Genomic DNA, 23772 nt, shown 5'->3' with positions numbered 1-23772 from the left:
GGAACCAAATATATACTTGTACATGCCCCACTTTCTTTTCATATTCAAGTGTAAATTTATAGTCACATATATTGAAAATGCAGTGATAGAAGCTGTTTTGTGGGCAAACCAGTTGACATCTTAGATTTAGTACAAGTATGACATGGTACGATACCGCAGGTGAACAAAGATATCATGGGTATGAAGTAAAGGCAACATAATTTTACTATTTTAGGATCCATTCAGGAGACTGATAATGCCAGGAAAGAAACTGTCTTTGAATTTGATGCTGTGTGATCTCACACTGTGATTCTTCTTCTCGAGAGGCAGTGCAGTTCCTGCACCACACAGTAATGCACCCTAATAGGACACTTTCAATGGTGCACCCATGGAAGTTGTTAAGGGATGCCAAATTTCCTCAGGCTTCTGGATGGACAAGACACTGGGGATCTCCACCTCAGTATTAAGGACTGGGAAGTGACCTTAGTCTCTCCTCTGGAAGTCTAAAACCAGCTCTTTGGTCATGCTGAAGTTAAGGAAGAGGTTCTTTTCATGGCACCAGGCCACGTCACTCTATCTCTCTTCTCTACTCTGTTTGACATTGTTAGAGATCCTGCCTATGATGGTGGTGTTATCCGTGAATTTATAGGTGGAGTTGGATCTGTGTTTGGACACACTGTCGTAAGTGTACAGAGAGTATAGAAGAGAATGGAGTACATATCCTTGAAGTGCCTCAGTATCGAGGACAATCATGAAGGAAGTGCTTTCAGCAATTCCTATTGATTGCGGCCTGCGGGATAGGAAGTCATGGACTGAATTGCAGAAAGAAGTGCTAAGACCATGCTAGTGATTAGTTTGTTCCTTTTAATTTTAGAAATTCCTTTCACAGATCCAACTGTCAATAATCATGAAAGATCCAAAGATTTTGTTTAATATATTCTAGAGAGAATGGATTAAACAAAAGCAGATATGTTTACAAGGTAGGCAATATGCCTTACAATAATGTTGGTTTAATGTGTATAATATAAAATAGTTAAATCTGTCCCTTCAAAAAGCATCAAACCTTTCAATGAACAATTGCAGCTATTGGGTTAGGATGGGGAAATCTGTGGTTCTTCTTCTCGAAGCAAAGAAGGTTGAGGGGAAACTGACGAAATAAATGGAGGGTAGCACGACCAAATAGTTTGAAGACCAGGCATGGATTTAACAGAAACAGGAATCAAGAGGAAAAACTACTTAAAAATACAGAGAAGTAGTTATGATTGGGAATGTTGTCTGTAAACTTGGTGGAAAAAGAGTCACTCAAAACTTTCAAGAGTGAACTGGATAGGTAAAAGAGAGTTTACAAGGTTCTGAGCAAGAAATACAGGGACATGTGACTGACGTCATTACTCGATTTAGAACTCGCAAAGATACAATGTTAGAAATGTTTTCGTGTGCTGGAACAATTCCTCGAGAGTACTCGGTTCCCCACGCATGGTCTTCAAGAGGTTACTCCTGGAGTATTGTCCTGAGCTGCCATTGTGCAATGATTTTGCAAACCAATTTGGTTCCTTCATATTTTTGTTGTCTTACCTTTATGCATAACCAGATGGAAATGGGGAAAGTGATGAGCATGAAGAAGTAAGAAATTATAACCAAGATCCATCCGCAACATCCAAGGCCATCATTCTGTTCTGTGAAACAAAGATGATGAATAGATTTAGGTGCCAATCTATACAAAGGCGATATTTAATAATATGTAGTGATCATTTAGGTAACTGATCTTAAGAGTAACAGGTCAACACATGGTAAAGTCAGGGAGAATGTTCTAACAGAATGCTAGCTTGGGGATTACTTCAAGGGAAAGGAAACAAGTTCCAGTAAATTCCAAGTGAGGTTTTCTAATATTCCCAATGGATAGCGCTGCAATAAATAATCTACCTACATCAGTACTAAAAAGGTCATTGTTAAATTATGTGGAAGAGCGATACAGAGTGATCCCGGAGCGGTCTCCTTTGGAGATTAGTATACAAGTTTCCTCATCCCATCGCTCCATAAACTCAAAACTCGGCACACTACCCTAGTCTCTCATTCTGCTCTGAAATAACCATAGCATCATATGCGAAATAGGTGCTAGCCAAGTAGCGCATCAGTTGTATTGAGTAGCTAGGATTTTGCTTTGCTTCCCCAACCAAAACGGTGAATAAACAAGGAATTTGTTCCTAGCATAACAGTTAAATGCACAGATGCTAAAATCAAATCCCTTGGAAGCATAATCAAAGTCATATTTAAATGCAAAAATTAAAAAAAAGCTTAATTTAAAACACATTTTATTTATTATTGACAGTATAAATAAACAAGACAAATGGATCTATCTTCAAGAAAACATTGTACAGTAGTTAATAACTGTTCTAACTGGCAACCCTTGCACTTTATTTGTAAAACCTCCAACTGCAATGCAATGTTATTTGTACTCTTGTCCAACAATGAAACTCTCGATTACTTGCTTTTATTATTTAGACATCTGTTCAGTCTCTCATGAATTATTCACTTATATTTAACACAAGAACTTAAAGTAAAGGCTGTGTACCTGCATTATTTTAAGCACAAAGTACACATAAGCAGCATTAAAAATCTTCTAATTTAAAAAAAAAATTACCACTTGCATTTGTTAGTTTCCATGACATAACAAACAATGAGAGGGAAAGAAAGATTTTGTGTCCTTGAAACTATTTTTTTCAGTAGAATTTGTTCACATTGTAATCTGTGCCTGGTAAAGGAGGCGTCACTGCCCAAACAGCTCTTATCTATTTATTTCTTGATGGATTGTGGAAGGGAAACATGGCAAATTTCCCCTCCCCCTTCGTATTTGGCCTCATGCCCTGATTTCATTCTATCCATGTGTTAAAAACATTCTTCATGGCTTAATTCCAGTTTCCTGTTCCAATGAGTTTCTGCTATGACATTTAGAACTTAACACTGGAGAAGACTTAGGAAATAAAATAGATTTCCTAGCCTCCAATACACATTCTACAAATTGAAAAGCGTAACAGAAACTGTCCTTTCAACATGAATTTATAAAGTGCCTTATATGTAGTCAATGTTTTGCACAAAGTTTAACAAGCAAAGTGTAGTCATCTGTAAGAACTCAAGCAGTGGGGAAGGATCGCAGTCTAAAGTTCTCCCATTACCAGGCACTGAAGGGCTGAGACGGATGGGAAGTCCCTCAACCAACAGAGGGGGAGAAATGACAAGGTGCCACAGTGGTGGTAACAATGTGCTTAGATAAGAAGCTACAAACTTTGGGCCTCTGTACCCAACTCTGCAACTGGATCCTTGACTTTCTCATCGGAAGACCACAGTCAGTACGAATTAGAAACAATGTCTCCTCCTCACAGATCATCAACACAGGCGCAGCCCAAGGATGTGTACTTAGCCCACTCCTCTACTCATTATACACCCATGACTCTGTGGCCAGGCACAATTTCAATGCTATCTACAAGATAGCTGATGACACAAATGAGAATGAGGAAGCATATGGGAGGGAGATAGATCAGCTCGTTGAATGGTGTAACAACAACAACCTTGTGCCCAACCTCAGCAAAACCAAAGAGATGATTGTGGATTTCAGGAGGAAGTCAGGGGAACACGAACCAGTCCTTATTGAGGGCTCAGTAGTGGAGAGGGTCAAGAACTTCAAATTTCTGGGTGTCAACATCTCTGAAAATCTGAGCTGGAGCCTCCACGTTGATGCAATTACAAAGAAGGCTCACCAGCAGCTACACTTTGCGAAGTGTCTGAGGAGATTTGGTATGACACCGAAAACTCTCAAAAACTTCTACAGGTGTACCGTGGAGAGCATTCTAGCTGGTACAGTGATGCCAACTCTCAGAACAAGAAACAACTCCAGAGGGTTGTTATCTCAGCCTGCGACATCACAGGCATCAGACTTCACTCCATCAAGGACTTCTATGTGAGGTGGTGTCTGAAAAAGCAGCCTCTATCCTCAAAGACCCCACCACCCAGGCCATGCCTTCTTTGCTCTGCTACCATCGGGAAAAAGGTACAGGAGCCTAAAGACGAGAACTCACCAGCACAAGGACAACTTCTTCCCTGCTGCCATCAGATTCCTGAATAATCCATCAAGCAAAGACATTGCCTTTCTTTTCATGCATTACTCCTTTTATTTTTTTTAATTAATAGTAATGTTGTAAGATGGTTACAGAGCCTGCCCAAATCATGTAGCCCCCTATGCACAGGCGACAAGAGGAGAAAAGGCTAACATCACAAATCCCAGCGAACTCAACATCCCCTCAACCTCAACAGTAACAGTGACCCCAAACAAAGAATGAGATCGGGGGGGAAAGAGGAGTCCTCAAGCACATCGATCTCCAATCCTCAAACCCCAGTCATGAAGCCAGAGGCCCCACCAGAGGAGGCAGAGTCGAAGGAGGAGGGATCTGTGGAGGGAAAATGTGAGGAAACAGAAGTAAACTTCAAGCCCCAAGGAAGAAACCGACCAATGACACTGCAAGCAAGGGGAAGAAAAGGATCATGGTTCAAGCAGAAGCCAGCAACGTCTCAGCATCATTGGAGGATGTAGCCATCACAAGTGCCGGACGAAGACAGAGAAAATGCAAAGATGGAGAGGAAAGAGGAAAAGCTCGACAGTGAGAGCAACCCCCAGCTCTGTGAGACTGGCAGCAGGACAGAGCCCATCACCTCCCAGCTCCGGGAGACCGGGTGCAATGCAGAGGCTGTTGCCTCCCAACTATAGGAGAATACAAGTCAGCCCAGAGACAGAGAAGCAGGAGCACACCAGATGACCCCCCCCAGTGACAAAACCAGCTTCACCTAAGGAGATTCCACCCCCAGAGGATGATCACAGCCTGTTCCTGAGTCTGTTCACCAAAGTGGTGTGCATGAGGCCTCAGGCTGATTGACACTGGATTGGTTTTGTGAACTGAAGTCCCCCATGAAAAACAATTGAGATTAAAATAGCAACTCTTAACATGCACTACGTGATGCATAAACATTATGCAATACCTGCACAAGGTATTCATTCACAAGTGTTGGCTGCCACACCTAAGAAACTATCAGAGATAATCCCATGGGGTTTCAGTATGATCTCGGGGACAGGTCAGGGGGAGGGGAAACGATTGTTGCACACTCGGCCTGGCTATCTTGCTGCAGGGAGGCAACTTTGTAATCACTAATGTTAAGGAGGTGGCTGGGGGATGTCTCCTCCCGACTGATGTGAAGCAACTCCTCCTTCTGCAGCCAAGAGGGGGGATATGAGGGAGGAACTCAGAGAGCTGAAGAGCCAGCAACCTGCGCTATTCACCTCAGAGTCCTCCAAGATTATCTTCCGATCCAGATTCTGCATAGTGGAGCAGGATGAGATGTGCTCAGGTTTCTTCTTCCAAAAGGTTCACAGATCCATGGCCTTAAGGAAGGGGATGGTTCAGCCACATCCTCACAGATGAGCATTCAGAGGATCTGAAGAATCTTTTATGCTGAACTGTACGACACCAAGGCTACAGACAGAAAGGCCCACCAAAATTTCATGTCCTCTATCATGGAGGTCTTAGATGACAGCAAGCAGAATAATCAGGACTAGCCAATCACCCTAGGGGAGCTGACGGACTCCATCCATTCCTTCAGGTCGAGTAAGATTCCCAGATGTGATGACTTATGGCAGAGTTGTACATGGCTCTGTGGGATTGGATACAGCCCTATATTCCTGGCAGGCAGCATGTCAGACTCCATGAAAAAGGGCATCATCACCCTTATCTTCAAACAGGAGAAAGAGGATATCAGGAATTGGAGTCCCATATCATTGTTAAATGTTGACAACAAAATACAGTTAAGGCCATCACCAATCGAATCAAGTCTGTCTTAGTGCAGGTAATCCACCCAGATCAAACCTACACTGTTCTGGGCAAGTAGATCTCTGACAGCCTCGCACTGCTCAGAGAATCGTGTGGGACATGGAGATGAACACCTGCCTGGTCAGCTAGGACCAAGAGAAGGCCTGTGAATGGATATCACTAACGAATTTGATGGACGCGCTCTCCAAAATGGGCTTTGGGGAGGGAATCTGAAACTGGATTAAACTGGTTCTCCACTTATCACCTCTAGTCTTTGTGACCACACCTCTTCCCCATTTTTTTGTTCAGATGCCTACCAACATTTTTCTATACTTTGATGAAGGGCTCAAGTCCAAAATGACAGTTATGTATTTTTACCTTTGCTATATAAAGGATATGCGCTGGAGAGCTGGCTCTGAATGGGCCCATTCAGAGCCAGCTCTCCAGCGCATGACGTCCTGTTTTGCAGAAACTGCCAAAGTGTTTGGCCTGGAAGTCAGCCTGAAGAAAACTGAGGTCCTCAATCAGCCAGCTCCCCACCATGACCACCAGCCCCCCCACATCTCCATCGGGCACACTGAACTCAAAACGGTCAACCAGTTTACCTACCTCAGCTGCACCATTTCATCTGATGCAAGGATCGACAAAGAGATAGACAACAGACTCGCCAAGGCAAATAGTGCCTCTGGAAGACTACACAAAAGAGTCTGGAAAAACCACCACCTGAAGAAACACACAAAGATCAGTGTGTACAGAGCCGTTGTTATACCCACGCTCCTGTTCGGCTCTGAATCATGGGTCCTCTACCGGCATCACCTACGGCTCCTAGAACGCTTCCATCAGCGCTGTCTCTGCTCCATCCTCAACATTCATTGGAATGACTTCATCACCAACATTGAAGTACTCGAGCTGGCAGAGTCCGCAAGCATCGAATCCATGCTGCTGAAGACCCAACTGTGTTGGGTGGGTCACATCTCCAGAATGGAGGACCATCGCCTTCCCAAGATCGTGTTCTATGGCGAGCTCTCCACTGGCCACCGAGACAGAGGTGCACCAAAGAAAAGGTACAAGGACTGCTTAAAGAAATCTCTTGGTGCCTACCACATTGACCACCGCCAGTGGGCTGATATCGCCTCCAACCGTGCATCTTGGCGCCTCACAGTTCGGCGGGCAGCAACCTCCTTTGAAGAAGACCGCAGAGCCCACCTCACTGACAAAAGACAAAGGAGGAAAAACCCAACATCCAACCCCAACCAACCAATTTTCCCTTGCAACCGCTGCAACCGTGCCTGCCTGTCCCACATCAGACTTGTCAGTCACCAACGAGCCTGCAGCAGACATGGACATACCCCTCCATAAATCTTCGTCCGCGAAGCCAAGCCAAAGAAAAAGAAATATAAAGGACACTGCTTGACCTGCTGAGTTTCTCCAGCTTTGTGTTTTTACTTCAACCACAGGGTCTGCAGATTTTCATGTTTTAAATCTCTGGTAAGACAACACTTACAGTATTGTGTTCAATTCTAGTCACCTCATTATAGGAAGGATGTGAAAGCTTTGGAGAGGGTGCAGAGGAGATTTACCTGGATGTTGCCTGGATTGGAAAACAAGTCTTATGAGGCAAGGTTAGAAGAGCTGGAACTTTTCTCTATGGAACGCAGAAGGATGAGAGAAGACTTAACAGAGGTCTACAAGATTATGAGAGGCATAGATGGGTTGGGCAGCCAGCACCTCTTTCCCAGGGCAGGAACAGCAAACACCAGAGGGAAGTTTAGGGGAGACATCAGAGGTAAGATGTTTTTTTTTACACAGTGAGTTGTGGATGCCTGGAATACCTTCCAGGAATGGTGGTGGAGACTGAAATATTGGGGCATTTAAGAGCCTCTTAGACAGGCACTTGGATGAAAGAAAAATAGAGGGTTACAAGGTAGGGAAGGTTTAGTACTTTAAGGAATATATGGATCGGCACAACATCAAGGCTGAAGGACCTGTACTGTACTGTAGTATTCTATGTTCTATATTGAGTTGGATGGACGAAGAGCAGCTAGAATTATAGCAGAGAATAAAAGTTAAGCATGGGTCAGAAAACCGCTAAAAGAATTCCACAGGTTATGTCCAGGATAGCCAAAGTCCTGGATGCCAATTCACAGTAAAATGAGCAAGAGTTGAGATGTATTCAATTTTAAATTTATTAAATTTTAATTTTTTTTGACATACAGCATGATAACAGGCTATTTCGGCCCACGAGCCCAATTACACCCAATTGACATGTAAACCCTGCTATATTTTAAAGGTTTGGGGAAGAGAGGAAGGAAGAGTTGTGTGGGAGGAAGAGTTGGAGATGGTTACATTGTGGGAAGATATATTGTGTGGGAGGTTACATTGTGGGAAGATATAGCAAAGCATTATGACAGGAAATGCATCAAATATCAGAGAAATCAGACATCAAGGGCAAATAAGCATCTCAAGAGCTAATTACTATCAGCTGAGTAAGGAGCAATGTAGAGACCAAAGTAGTAACAAGGTAGTTGAAAGGATGGCTTTAGTTCCAACATGCAAAAAAACTTTCCACTACCTTTAAACCTCACACAAAGGAAGAATGAAATTGAAAACCTATAAACATAAAAATCTACACCAGGCAACAACTAATTCAACTGGGCATGAACCTTACTTCTAAGGATTTGGGAAGAAGAGGCGGACAATTAGGACCTCTCGTTCACTGAGGACATGGGTAATCCATGACTCAATTCCATTAAATTGCTTTACCTCCCTCATTTTTCTTGGAGTCTTTGGTTATCAAGAATCCAGCAACTTCAGATTTAAAATTAGCAACTAATTGAGAAAAAACAAGAAAGCCTTTCCAAATGGCCACAATTCTGTATAACTTCTTAAAGGTCTGGCTCCAATGTTTAGATGTCCCCTCCACCCCACCTTCTACCAGACTCCACAGTTTCCACAGGCTATTTGGAGAGAAACCCAATATCTTGAAAAATTCTTATCAAATCACTCGCAACCACATAAATTCCCTGGGTTTAAACCCAAGTTCAGGCAATCTCCCAGTAACTGAACTATCCAGATATTATTCTGGCAGATCTATATTGTATTCTCCATGGTGTGGCCTAACAGGGCTTTGTATAGTGCAACACAATTTAAAATTTAGTGTATTCTAGGTCTTCTAAAAAGGCCGGTTTTCCATTAGCCTTTTGATCATTCACTGAACCTGCCTGGTACAGTTGAATGAATGCTTAAACAGTTCAAGCTTCTTGACATAGATTGGTAGCACATGCTCTTGGCTCACCTCTTTGTACTCCCATGGAGTTCCTAATGCATCAAATTGTGAACCACTTCTTAATAATTTGCTATTTTTTCCCTCATGCTTATCCAGCTTTCATTTAAAAAGGATGCAAACATTGATGACACAATTACTCCTTGAGGTAGCTAATACCACTTTCTAACCAGTCTATGGTGATAAAAATGTCATCAAAATGCTTTATCATTTTATACTATCTTATGAGACAGTATCTAGTTTTGGAACCCCATTGTCACGAGTGGTAATCTAACAATCACTTCAATTTAAATATGTCACTTTATTTATCTTTATATACAAAAGAGTAAATATGGGCCCAAAATTGCACAATAGGTTATTGATGAGGCAAATGTGATTAATCTCCTCTTAAAAGATACTTTCTTTTTGGTTGTATTAGAAAGAGGAAGTTGTCAAAATGCAGCAGTAAGTCAAATCTTTTTGGAACTCCCAGCATTTCTGGTGACCAGGTTTCAATCAGTTTCAAATACTGGCGACATAGAGGGCATTTCTGGTCTTTTAACATATGGTGGTTGATTACCACATCAGTCAATAGAAGGGGATAAATAAATTTTTATTTCTTTAAAGTTTAAAAAAATTAATTTAGCAGCACCATCATGAGGATTTAATAAGATATGGTAATTTTGTGGTGAAGTCAGAGAAAATTTCACAAGATCCAGATCTTTACACCAACTATACAATTATAGATTTTGCATTTCTAAACATTATAAACTTTGCAACCTTAGTCAAGCACTGTGGTTGTGAATGATGAATAGGCGAGGAACTAATCAGTAATGGATCACAGATTGAAGTAGATTAGCTCAAGTGAGATTAGTTAAGTAATGCAACAACTCGAGAGTCATGGTCATGAAGTAGATGCAGGTCCTTTGTCTCACTGGGTCCATGCTGAACATGATGCACCCATTTACACAAACCTCACCCCCAACATACTAAGATATCTCTCCCTTTCTGTCCTTCCATTATCTCAACTGCAAATCATTTCCAGGAGTGGATGCTCTGGTAAATCTGCCCATTGGTCACATGATATTTCATTGGGAGGAGGTTCAAAACCAAATTCAACTCTCCATTACCTAAAGCAGATATTAATCGCTGCACGGGCCCAGCTAACATAGAATGGGTTAAACCCAGAACCTTCTCAGCTGGTAGGGATGCTTCTAATCAAGTGTCACTAGCACCTCTACAAAGCTTGTATACTTTTCAGAGTATAATCTATCCCTGGAACAGATCTTTCATTACTGGTATTCAAACTTTTGGAATATGGGTATGATTTACCATTCTAGATTCATGATCTTCAAAAAAAACCTTAACAAAAAAGTCACAGAAAAATACACATGCAGCCAAAATCTTAATCACTGTCACCAGGTCAGAAGGATTGGGAATGCTGTTGTCTTGCAGACAATCCAGTAAGAACTAATCACCACCTTTCTTTTGTAAATCAATCTTAACAGAAAAAACTATCTCAAGACACTTCACAAAGCTGCTGTCAAAATACAACATAGTGGGAATTCATTCACCCATCAAATCTGTGTGACTTCTTAAGGGGGAGTTCAGTTTTCCTGCTCCCTCTTTTTATTCAGCTAAGTATTTGTATAATTCTTCTCTGAAAACTGCCATGAAACCCATTTCTTCCATCCAACTGAAACTATTTCATAGCAGCATTATGGTTAAGTTACTCCATCAGAAGATGAGAGTCTGTACTACGAACTAGAAACAAGTTTGAATCCACTGAGAGAGATGTGGAATTTTAATTCATGCCATTAACTAAGATCTAGAATTACAAAGAAAAGATTGTCTTGGTTGTGGTAACAAAGATGTATTGGTATTTCTATGCTAGGGAAGAAATTCTGCCATCTTACTCTAGCCCAAATATACCACTGTCTTGTTGCAGTCGTGACATCCCATGAACAAATAAATGAAATCAAAATGAACCCAAAATGGGTTCCAAATCCTAACCAGAAAAGAAATTTACTGGAAATAACCAACATATTGCATACACTCAACAACAAGCTAATATCGTAGGGTGCAATGCAGCATCTGGATTATATGAGCAAAATAAAATTCTGGATGAGGAACAAATTTTTAAAAATATTCGAATTATTTAACATTTGTTAAATTAGTTCCATCAACATCTTCTGCATCAGGCCATTTCTCTGGAACGCCACTGTAAAACATATCTAGATTTGCTGATAGTTCTAAAATTCTTCTTAACAAAATAAATTCCTCACACCATAAATAAATCAATTTGTGCAACTATCAGTTAGGACCTGTTTCAACAAATGCAACAAGGGATGGTGAGAGTCAGTGTGGTGCGCTGTTAGCTAGAATCAGACACACACAAGGTAAAGACTGTACAACAGGCTTTAATCCACAGACTTCCACAGAGCCAGGCTGGCTGTGGCTGCAGCAACTCTGAGTGAGGCCTCAGGAGGTCCGCGCCGCAGGCTTATAGCCCGGAGGGTGATTGATACCCGACCGGGTGGGGCTTGATCCATTCAGGCCAACTGATTGGCAGCCAGCCAGGTATTGTCCTGTCCCCTTACACTTCTGCAGGTACAGAGGTTGCTGCCTGCAGTAGGCTGGTGGTGTACCACCATAGTTAGTTACACAAGAAAGTCTGCAAATGCTGTGACTGTAGTGCAATGCAAAAAAGTGCTGAAGAAACTCAGGTCATGCATCATCAGGAACTAACAGACTGCATGTCCTGCTGAGTTTTTCCAGCACTTTTGTGCTTTGCATGGTTAGATAAACTTCCCTATTAAGTTAAGGCCACGATTTCAGGAATACATTAGACTACTTTTTGCCCTTTAAAGTTCTCAGGTGCCAGGCACAATTTCCCTGCTTTTATACAACTTTGGGGAAAGAAACCCAAAAGGGAAGGAGAGTGTGTCAGCAGGACTCTAATCATCGGTTAGTGATGCATGTTACCCTGAGCCTGGAGACGCCTTGGACAAACCCAGGACCACAGAGAAGGGAATATAAATGTTTCGGGGGAGTGGTGAATCATCAGCTGCGGGGGTGGGGGGGGGGCGGAAGGGTTAATGAATGCTCAGTTTAGATGGAGAAGCAGAGCAGTGGTTTCGGATATTCGAGGAGGGAGTGAGACGTTGCATTCAGAAAAGGGAAGGAGGGAAGAGATGTTAAGTCAGAAAGGCAAGGCAGAGGATCACCCCAGCGGGATCAGAGGAAGATGGGGAAGGGCAGCGAGATCGAGGGTGGAAGAATAGGGAGGGATCGATGGGATGGGTCTCAGCAGAATCGAGGAGGAGAGAACTCGACGGCAGCAAGAGAAGGGAGGGGAGGGGGAATAGCTGACCGGGCAGGGAGGGGGTGCGGAAATGAGGGTGAGGAGAGGGTCCCGGATCGGGTGAGGAGAGGGGTCCCGGATCAGAGGATTCCGGATCGGATGGTGAGGGTCCCGGATCGGGCGAGGAGAGGGATCCCAGATCAGAGAGTCCCGGATCGGAGGGAGAGGGTCCCGGATCAGAGAGTCCCGGATCGGAGGGAGAGGGTCCCGGCTCAGAGAGTCCCGGATCGGAGGGAGAGGGTCCCGGATCGGGTGAGAAGTTCCAGATGGGGCAGCTGCTGTCAGCGCCACTGTCAACAGGTCCGATCGATCGGCCGCAAACTTGGTCTGCGGCCAAGTAGCCGACGACGGCGGGTGTGAAGGCGGGGGATCAGCGGGGCATCGGTGGGTGGGCGGCGCACACATCTGCCCACCTCCTCGGGCCGGGCATCGCCAGCCCGCCTCCCTGCCCATCGCCCTCTCTACCTTTGTCTTCGGAACGCCGCACTTTCAGCTGCTCGGTGGCATCCGCCTCCATGTCCGCTGCGTCCTGCTGCTGCTCCGGGCTCACTCTGTTCAAGCTGAACGTTTCAGACACTCTCCCAGCGTCGTGCTGCTCTGCCAAGACCATGCAAACCTCTGACCCAGCGGCCGTCGGCTCACGTGACCGCCGCGCCCCCCTCACCCCGCCTCCTGCTGTCAATCATACACGATGGCTCCTCCCCGAAATGTCTCAATGCAGGTCGCGCGTACAGTAGAAACACAAAGCTGGAGAAACTCAGCAGATCCAAGTCAACCAACTTATTTTATATAGACTTTGATTTTATTAGTTAATATAACACTGAAACATTCAGCATTTATATTGGCTCAACAGACACCAAATGTCCTTTTAGTCACCTAAAATCTCTACTAAACATACAGCATGCTTCCAGCTTTCAAGTGCCAAGGGAATCAATAATCAGTACAGCTCCCTGATTCATAAATATTTTTTAACCGTGGCAATTTTAAAAAAAATCGAGATTTGAGGAAATCGAATTATTGAATAATTTCTATGGCTGAGAAAAATGTTGGGTCTGTGCAATGGGACTAGAGGAAAGACAAAAAAAAAGCTCAGTTCAATGCTGTCAGTGAACTAAGACGACTCTCACATTCAGTACTGGTATTTCCACTAGAACATATTTGCAATAGAATTTTAGTTTCACATAAACAATTTGTGCACATGTGCTAACTGATCTTGCGTGTGCAATCCTGCCTTCGGTGCTTCTCTGTCGTGCACCGATGTTTGTCTGGCTTGTTTGACTAGCTACGTGTGGGTTCATGGGTGTCTATCTCTGTGTTTGGGTATGTATTCTTTTTTTTTTGCAGCTGTGCGTTTCTGTTTGCCTGTCTGTTCTTTGGATGTTCCGGCTCTGGTTACATGTGTATCAATTTATCGGTGTGCATATGATGTTCTGTCGGACTGATCACATCTCATTTTTTCTAAACTCGGGGGTCGAGGCCCAGTTTGCTTAATCTCTCTTCATATAGAATAAATCTGCCAGGGATCAATCTGGTGAACGTTTGCTGAACGCTTCATTGCAATGCTACCCTTCCTTATATTACTTCTTAAATAGGGACATCAGAGCGAGCAAATTATTCTAGATACAGTCCCACCAGGGGCTCTTTATAAACAGAGCAAGATGTCTTTACTCTTGAGATCTAAAAGTGACCTCTCAAACTCTTCCCAAGAAGCACAACCAAAGCACAAGGAGCAACATCTTATCCTCCAGTTTGGAACTTTCCAGGGCTAAATAACTTCATATGACTGTCCTTTTCGGCTTGTATCAAAACTGGCCACTAATGATGAATGCTTGTCAACCTGTAATGTTATTTTTTTTCTTTCTGAATAGATGATGCCTGTCTTGATGGGTACTTTCAACATTCTTCTATTTCAGATTTGCTGCAAAAGCAGTGTTTGATACTTCACAGTTCCAACAATTATTTTCTTTCCCCTGTTCATTATTTACAACTCCAGACAGTTCAGCTGTGCTAACCATGTCTTCATTACCACCCTACAGCCAGCACCATCATCACTTGTCTCATTCAGACTCTTGGTAGCAACCTATTATGAATATTCTCTTTGTTCTCTCCTCTCCTGCCCTTGTATTCTACATCTGATGAAAGACTATCATCCTGAAAATGTAGCCCTGGTTCTCCTTCCACGGGTTCTGGGTGTTTCCAGCATTTTCTATTTGGATATCTGATTTCCAACCTGCACTTTCTTGCTTTTTGATTAATGAACAATTTGCTGTCAACCTTGCGAGTTAAAAAAAAAGATTCCACTCTTCAGGACAGACTGAACATCTTCTATGTACGGTTTGATGAAAAGAAAAGTATGACGCCGAATAAAGTACTGTGTGTCCCCGATGAATGGGTCCCTGCATAGCAACAGTTAAGGTGAGGAGAACCCTATCCGGTGAACTCACACAAGGTGGCAGGACCAGACAACATATCTGGCTGGGTACTGAAGGACTGTGCAGACCAATTGACGGAGATCTTCATGGATATTTTCAACACCTCACTGCAGTAGTCCATTGTTCCTGCAGGGTTCATGACAGCCACCATCATCCCAGTACCCAAGAGGGTGACAACAGCAGGCCTCAATGACTACCTCTCTGTGCCACTGACCTCCACCATTATTTAAATATAAATTTTAAATTTAGGTATTCAGTACGGTAATAGACCATTTTGACCCACAAGCCCATGCTGTTCAATTACACCTGATTATGAAATGCTTCAAATGTCTGGTGATGGAACACATCAAAGCATACCTCCCAGGGATGATAGACCCATTTCAATTCACCTATATAAAAAACTGTTCCACAGACAATGCCATGGCCTTGTCCCTTCACTCTGTCTTGATTCACTGAGGTAAAGTATCATACGCCAGGCTGCTGTTCATCGACTTCAGCTTGGTGTTTAATATGATCATTCCCCAGTGGCTGATGGAGAAGCTGTCCTTGCTGGGACTCAACACCCCTCTCTGTAACTGGATTCTGGACTTCCTAACAGAAGGACCATAGTCTGTCCAGGTCAGTAGCAGAACTTCGAGCACCACCTCAGGGCTGTGTGCTCAGCCTGCTCCTATTCATGCTACTGACCCATGAGTGCATCACCAGATCCAGCACCAAAATTGTCAACAAATTTGCAGATGACACAACAGTAATTGGCCTCATCAGCAACAACAATGAATCGCACGACAGAAAAGAGGTGGAAAATGCCGTGGTATGGTGCGAAAGTAACAAACTGAATCTCATCATGGACTAGACGAAGGAGATGATCGTGGACATCATAAGGTCCAGGAACGACCACCCTCCAGTGCACATCAACAACTTTGTAGTTGAGAGAGTGGAAAGCACCAAGTTCACTTAACTAGTGACCTATTATGGACACACAACATCTCCTGACTTGTTGTGAAAAAGCAACAGTGACTGCAACTTCATGGGAAGACTGAAGTGGGCAAGGGTACCGGCCACCATTATGTCACCCTTTTACAGGAACTTGATTGAGAGCATCCTAGCTGGCTGCATCCATAGTGCTATGTTGTTACAGAGAAATGGATTGGAGGTCAATTCACAGGACCATAAGAGTGGCAGAGAGGATGAATGGAGTCTCCCTCCCCATTGACATGATTTACTGGGATTGTTGTCTGAAGAGGGCATGCAAAATCATTGAGGGGCACTTCCACTCTGCACACAGCATCTTTCAGCTGCTCCAGTCGGGAAAAAAATACAGGAGTATCAGAGCCAGCACCGCCAAACTAAGGGACAGTTTTTTAAAATCAAGATTTGGGGAAGGAGTTACACTATTTAGAGATTGGACTCTGCCAGAGAGGTTGGCCAGTGGAGGAGAACAAAGTGGGGTTGCAAGAGGATGTGTTGGAGCAAAGCCAGAGACTGGGATGAGGATGAGAAATAGAATGCAGTGTACTGAAAAATAAAGGTCCATTTGAGGCTAGGAGACAGGTGAGTGCGATTGGACCCAGGTGCCAATATGCTGAGTGGATTTGGTGTGGGTTGAAATTGCTCAATGTCATTGAGAAAGTCACATCAGTAAAGGTTGGAAATTGCGCAGTGACTGGGTTGATTTAGGGATAAAGATGGCATGTTTTATAGATAAGTAATCAAACTATGTCATCTTGATGGATTGGATCATATGATTAAACCTTTAGCACCTTGAGTGGAAGGCAATGAAGCACTGAACTGAGTTGAATGCTGATTTTCTGGTGAAATTCAAACTGGTTAATTTAGCTCTTACCAACATTTGGCTGACAACAGTCTGGCTCATTTACAACTTAACAACAGACAGGCAGTAAGGCTGTATTCGGCTGGTTGGGCATCAAGAGTGATGGAGGAACAGTAACTTATGGCAAACATGTTGACTCTCCCCTGCTTTCCACCTCTCTCTCCATGCATACCAGAAATAAAGAGAAAGGTAAAATAGAGATAAAAATAGGAATGGAAGTGCCCAGACCATGATTTTTAATAGGTTGAATACAGCAACAAATTTACATGAAACAACAATAGTGCTCCTTCATTTGGATTCAAATATTTCTACATGAAATAGAATGCCAGCAATTATTTATAATACATCAATGTTGAAAAGTCAGCACAAATCTGCTGTTATCCCTGCTGCTCGCAAGCTCTACGGGTCCTCTGTCCTCTCCCTTCCTCCCTCTCCCCACCTTTTTATATGGGCGCCTTTATTTTTCCACATTCCTCAAAATGTATATAGATGATGCATCATAATCTGCTGAGTTTCTCCAGCACGTTTGTGTATTATGTAACTTTGCATTCAAATATATTATGCAAGTAGTGTCAAAATGGAGCAATTCAATTGCAATATTTTGATATTGTTATTTCTCTTTGACAATCCCTGGGGATCAAGGGTGTTTTGTTTTTATACCACTTGAGTTGTTTCTGAGATGACTGATAAGGCTAATGTCAGATCAACTGATCCTTCCTTGTTTGGAATAGATGTTCAATGGGTGGCTGAGTTTTAGACTTACAACACAGTAGGTAACAGGTCCTTCCAGCCCATGAGTCTTTGATACCCAAATACAGCAATTAACCTATAATCCCCATATGTTTTTGGAGGATGAGAGGAAACCAGAGCACCTGGAGGACACCCACGCAGATACAGGGAGCATAGTAACTCCTTACAGACAGCGCTGGGTTGACTGGCGCTATAATAGTATTGCACAAACCGCAACTCTAACAGTGCTTCCCTAATTATATTGGTTTATTGGAGGTTCTGCACTCCTTCTGCTGTTTCTCATGGATGTATACTGATTATTGAAAGGGCTAGATGGAGAGAACATGAAGAAAATGTTTCCCGTGGTGGGAGAGTCTCGGACCAGAACCACAGCTTTGGAATAAAACTACGTCGCTTTCAAACAGATGAGAAATTTCTTCAGCCAGAGAACTGTGAATTTGTAGAATTTGTTGCTACAGAAGATTATGGAGGCCATCAGTGGGAAAACTTAAAACAAAGATAGATTTGATCTTGATTAGCAAGGCTGTCAAAGGGAGAAGGCAGGAGAAAGAGGTTAAAAGGAAAATTATATCAGCCATGATTTAAATGGTGGAGCAGACTTAATGTAATTAGTCTGAATACTGGGAACATTAAAGCAATGAGAATAAACCCAACCTATCCAACAGAAGAAGAGATTGACATTGTTTTTGAAGGCCAGGATGGGGATCAGTGGAATCTCTCTGTATTTTATGTGCCTTCTGCCAATACTCCATCGCCAAAGTGCAATCTCTTTCTATTGCATTATTTCCATCTAGTGACCATAGCTGATTACTGCAAGAATTAACTGTGGCATATGATAACTTTTAACAGTTGTTTACACTTGTACATCATTTTATGTGATTTAAAAAATTCTTCAGTACTATTTTTCCCCTGAAAGCCTTCAGCTGTCTGAATGTACTGTTTATTTTAAGTCTGCTTATTAATTGCAAAACCTCTCACTAAATCCATCCCAGTAAAAATACCTGGTATCAATGATATTGCTCTTATCTGGTTTAAATTTAAAGCCAAACTAACTAGAACCTGTTATATCTCTACTGTCAGAGAGTTAAAAAAGCATGGAACCAAGCCCTATCACCCCTATTGCCTTTTGCCAACCAAAATGCCTTCCATTTGCTTGCATTCTGCCCATATCCCTCCAAACATTTTTCATCCATTAACCTGCTCAAATGTCTTTAAAATGTTTTAACTGTACCCACTGCTACCACTTCATCTGGCAGCTTCTTCCATATCCCCACCATCCTCTTTGAAAAACTTGCTCTTCGTGTCTCCTATAAACCTCTGTCCCCTAATCTTTGACTATCCTAGCCTGGGGAAAAAAAATTATTGAGTAAATTTAGGAAGTAAATCCACTAAAGGTGAGGCAAAATTATCCCTTTAAGCCCCAACTGCTACACCCTCTTGTAGCAGTGAGACTCACATGTGGTTGAATTCACTTCTTGATTTGTTTTGCATAGATTGTCAATCCCAACCTCACCTCTCCTCTATCAACTCTACTACGAACCAAGGTCCCCTGCCTCGGGAAATCAGCCAACATATTAAAAGATGCCTCCCACCTCGGTCTCATTCTTTTCTCCCCTCTTCCATTGGGGAGAAAGCTCTGGTTTACTCCAGCTTGCTAGATGAATTGGCGAATGTAAATTGCCCGAAGTGTGTTGATGAGTGGTAGGATTTTGGGGTGGGGGCTGTAGTTAATGGAAATGGGATGGAATCTCATGGCATTAGTGTAGGATTGGTGTAAGTTGGCACTTGATGGTTGTCGCACACTGTGGGGGCTTGAAGGGCCTGTTTCTGTGGTGTTTGACTAAATAAATAATTTTATTCTGCAAGAACCGACTTATAAATTAGTCCTCAACTCCTGACAGTGGAGCTAGGCTGTTTATGTAGATGGCTTATATCTCCAGGGCATTTGTTTGTCAAAACAGGTGATATAACTGGAGCCAAAATAATTGTCATCCACTCACTTTATTTTGGAAATATAGTTTTCTATTTCATGAATAAAAACATAGAAATTCTGGAGAAATTCAGCAGGACTTGCAGATAAAGAGAGATATATATATATATATATATATATATACACACAACGTTTTGGGCCGGAGCCCTTCTTCAAGGTAGCTCATGCTCGAAATATCGGTTATATGTAGTACCTTTACCTCCTATGGATGCTGCAGACCTGCTGAGTTCCCCCATCATTTCTGTGTTTTTACTAGAATCCTGGAGACTTTTGTGTTTCACCTTTATGTTTTGCTTTCCTCTCTCTCCAAGAACAACTCCATGTAGGACCAAATGGATACTATCTCCCCTCAATAATGAATTGATTATTTTAAGATGAATAAACAGGCTGATGATGAGCTATATGAGCCATGCTGGGAGTGACATTCCAGTCGCCGACCTCCTGGGGAATGAGAACAGACGTTCGTGAGGGGTCTCGTTGGTAGCGGTGCACAGCAGTGACCGAATGGCAAGGAGCGCCTTGGGCTGGGCGTCCTGCCAGTACTCAACGGCCCACCTTATGACCTGAGAGCCATGAGGACTGCCTTCCAGACCACCCCATTCTCGGGTTCCACTTGGCCATTGCCTCTCGGGTTATAGCTTGTCATGCGACTGGTCGCGATGCCCCTTGGCGTCAGGTACTGGTGCAACTTGTCGCTCTCATGAAACTAGACCCGCCCGGTCGCTGTGGATGAAGGCAGGGTAGCCAAACATGGTGAAAATCTGCCGCAAGGCCCTGATGATCACCATGAATTTGCCAAACCCCACTGCACAAGTGGAAAATTTTGTACACAAAACATTATTAGTGCCTTGTATGTTTGTGAGCATGTGATAGAATGTCTCTTGGCTCTTTCAGGACTATGATTATCATCAATCAGCGAAGGAAAACGAAGCGTGTCAGGAAATTTTGCTGATAGTGTTAATAAACAACATCCTAGCTATCATCATTCCTGCATCTGCAAACCTATAATAATCAATTGGATCTAAAGTTTTCACAGAGCAAAAGGTAACATAAACATTCCTTGGGGAATTAGTGAAGTGAAATTGATTGCAACCACACTCTTTCCATTCACACTTACAAGTTAATACTTGGTTTACAAAAGGCAATTAAATGACTATTTATTTTGCCAAGGTTGTGGTGGTGTAATGTTAGACAGAATCAGATACACACAAGGTAAAGACTGAACAACAGGCTTCCACAGAGCTAGGCTGGATGTGGCTGCAGCAACTCTGTGTGAGGCCTCGGGAGGCCGGCGGCGCAGGCTTATATCCCGGAGGGTGATTGACACCCGACCGTGTGGGGCTTGATCCATTCAGGCCGACTGATTGGTAGCCGGTTGTCCTGTCCCCTTACACTCCTGCAGGTACAGAGGTTGCCCCCTGAAGTAGGCCGGTGGTGTACCACCACATTCACCCCCTTCTTTAAAATTGTCCCGGTGGGGGGGGGGCAGTAACAAGGAATCGCACCCACTATGTACATACAATATTTACAGGTTGAGATGATTCGGTGGCCGCTAGGGTCTCTGTGACCATCGTACGACTAGCTCCTGGTCACTGGTCAGAGGGGAAGTGGGAGGGCTGGTGGAAAGGGTGTGTGTGTGGCTGGTGTGGTGCCACGTGGAGGGGTGGCCAGGGAGGCTGGGGCCTACGTATGCGGGTGGTATTGGATGGGTGGGGGGGGTGTCGGGTTTGTCTCCTAAGGCTGAAGCGGGTCCCTGGTGGTCAAGGAGGCCCTGCTGCCTGAGGACAGGGTTGTATGCCCGGTCAGCGTTGTCCTGGGTTGGAGGGTGGCGTGGTGTGGTGGGTGCTCCTGCTGGTGCCAGGTCCCTGGTTGAGACGGTGTCCTCCCTGCCACTGCCGAACCTAACATAAGCGTAGTTATGGTTTGCATGAAGGAGGAAAACCTGCTCTACCAGAGCTTCGGCCTTGTGTGCCCGTACATGCTTACGCAGAAGCACCGGTCCCGGGGACATGAGCCATGCTGGGAGTGACATTCCAGGCGCCGACCTCCTGGGGAATGAGAACAGACGTTCGTGAGGGGTCTCGTTGGTAGCCATGCACAGCAGTGACCGAATGGCGTGGAGCGCCTCGGGCAGGGCATCCTGCCAGTACTCAACGGCCCACCCTTTTGACCTGAGAGCCATGAGGACTGCCTTCCAGACCACCCCATTATCGCGTTCCACTTGGCCATTGCCTCTTGGGTTATAGCTTATCGTGCGACTGGTTTCGATGCCCCTCACCGTCAAGTACTGGTGCAGCTCATCGCTCATGAAACTAGACCCCCCCTGGTCGCTATGGATGAAGGCAGGGAAGCCAAACATGGTGAAAATCTGCCACAAGGCCCTGATGACGGTGGCCATGGAGGTGTCCAGACAAGGGATGGGAAAAGGGAAGCGTGAGTACTCGTCCACTGCCATGAGGAAGTAGACGTTTTGGTTCGTGGAAGGCAGGGGCCCTTTGAAGTCCACGCTGAGATGCTCAAAAGGCCGAGTAGCATTTACTATCTGGGCCTGGGGGGGGGGGCGGAAAAAGCGGGGTTTACACTCTGCACAGACCTGACAGGCCTCGGTCATGTCCCTGACGTCCCTGATGGTGGACAGCAGATTTCAGGACTTAATGAAATGGTACAACCGGGTGACGCCCGGATGGCAGAGGGACTCATGCAGTGCCTGCAACCTGTCGTCATGCATAGACGCGCAGGTGCGAGAGAGGGTATCAGGGGAGTCGTTAAACTTCCTGGAAAGGTACTGGATGTCGTAGCTGTAGGTTGCCAGCCCGACTCTCCAATGCAGGATCTTGTTGTTCTTGATCTTGCTATTGTGGGTAGTGTTAAACATGAACGCCACAGCCTGCTGGTCTGTGAGGAGTGTGAATCTCCTGCCGGCCAGGTAGTGGCGCCAGTGGCGGACCACTTCCACAATCGCCTGGGCCTCCTTTTCAATGGCAGAGTGCCGTAGCTCAGAGCTGTGGAGAGTCCGGGAGAAGAAGGTGACGGGGGGGCCGCACCCCCCCCCCCCCCCCCCCCCCCAAGGTTGAGGGTAGCAGTGAGGGCCACCTCAGAGGCATCGCTCACCGCCTGGAAGGGGGAGTCCTCTTCCACAGCCTGCATCGTGCCGTCTGCGATGTCTTGCCTGATGCGGGTGAAGGCTGCCTGCGCTTCAGGCGGGAGAGGAAAAGTTGTGGCTTGGGCCAGAAGGCGGACCTTGTCCGAAAAGTCAGGGACCCACTGCGAGTAATAAGAGAACAGGCCCAGGCACCTGCGGAGGACCTTTAGCGTGGGTGGGAGGGGTAACTCCATTAATGGGCACATCCTTTCTGGATCTGGGCCGATGACTCCATGGGCCACGATGTACCCCAGGATGGCGAGGCGGGTGGTGCTGAACACACACTTCTCCTTGTTGTAAGTGAGGTTCAGCTCCGTGGCCATCTGGAGGAATTTTTCCAGGTTAGCATCGTGGTCCTGCTGGTCATGGCCGCAGATAGTGACGTTATCCAGATATGGGAACATTGCCTTCAGCTTGTGCCGGTCTACCATGCAATCCATCTCCCGCTGGAAGACAGAGACCCCGTTCGTGACCCCAAAAGGAACCCAGCGGAACTGGTGCAGGCACCCATCCACCTCAAAGGCAGTGTAGGGCTTGTCCTTCGGGTGGATAGGGATTTGGTGATACGCTGACTTCAATCATGACCACGAGGTCAATCATGGAGAAAACCCGGTAGCGGGCTATCTCATTGATCATGTCAGCGATCCTCGGCAGGGGTGGGAATCCAGCTGGGTGTACCGATTAATGGTCTGGCTGTAATCCACGACCATCCTCAGCTTACTTCCCCCTTTGACCACCAGGACATAGGCTCTCCAAGGGATGTTACTGGGCTCTATAATGCCTTCTGCCAGGAGTCGCCGCACATCCGCTTTGATGAAGTCCCTGTCTACAGCGCAATAGCGCCTACTTCTGGCAGCGATCGGCTTGCAGCCTAGCGCAAGATGTGGAAAGAGCGCTGGTGGGGTGATGCACAGTGTGGAGAGGCTGCAGGTTGGCCGGGGCTGGTAGGTTGGCGTGCTGTGCAATGTGAGTGGAGGTTGGGGACCCCGAAGGCAAGAGGGACACTCTGCAGGTGGCACTGGAAATCCAGGCCCAGGAGGAGTGGTGCGCAGAGTTTGGCCATGACCAGGAGTCTGAATCCTGTGTAAGTCTCCCCTCCCACTGTTATATCGACCGAGAAGCACCCGAGCGTACCAACAGTCTTATCCTTGGGAGCGAGGGCGATCAAGC

The 23772-nt window shown here is 44.8% G+C and overlaps 1 protein-coding gene across 1 annotated transcript in view; it reads right to left on the bottom strand.

Moving 5' to 3' along the window:
• Positions 1-13104, bottom strand: part of stom (stomatin) — a 60457-nt gene extending 47353 nt beyond the window's left edge. Inside the window, exons 1-2 of the mRNA XM_069887542.1 lie at positions 12923-13104; positions 1555-1655 (exon numbers count right to left, since the gene is read on the bottom strand). Coding sequence (XP_069743643.1) covers positions 1555-1655; positions 12923-13067 — 246 coding nt within the window. The 5' untranslated portion in view covers positions 13068-13104. The remainder of the gene's footprint in view (positions 1-1554; positions 1656-12922) is intronic.
• Positions 13105-23772: the final 10668 nt, after the last annotated feature.

This window comes from Narcine bancroftii, chromosome 1, assembly GCF_036971445.1.
Source record: "Narcine bancroftii isolate sNarBan1 chromosome 1, sNarBan1.hap1, whole genome shotgun sequence".
NCBI classification, from domain to species: domain Eukaryota; kingdom Metazoa; phylum Chordata; class Chondrichthyes; order Torpediniformes; family Narcinidae; genus Narcine; species Narcine bancroftii.
The sequence above is the reverse complement of the archived record's forward strand: the minus strand, read 5'-3'. Positions and strand labels throughout refer to the sequence as shown.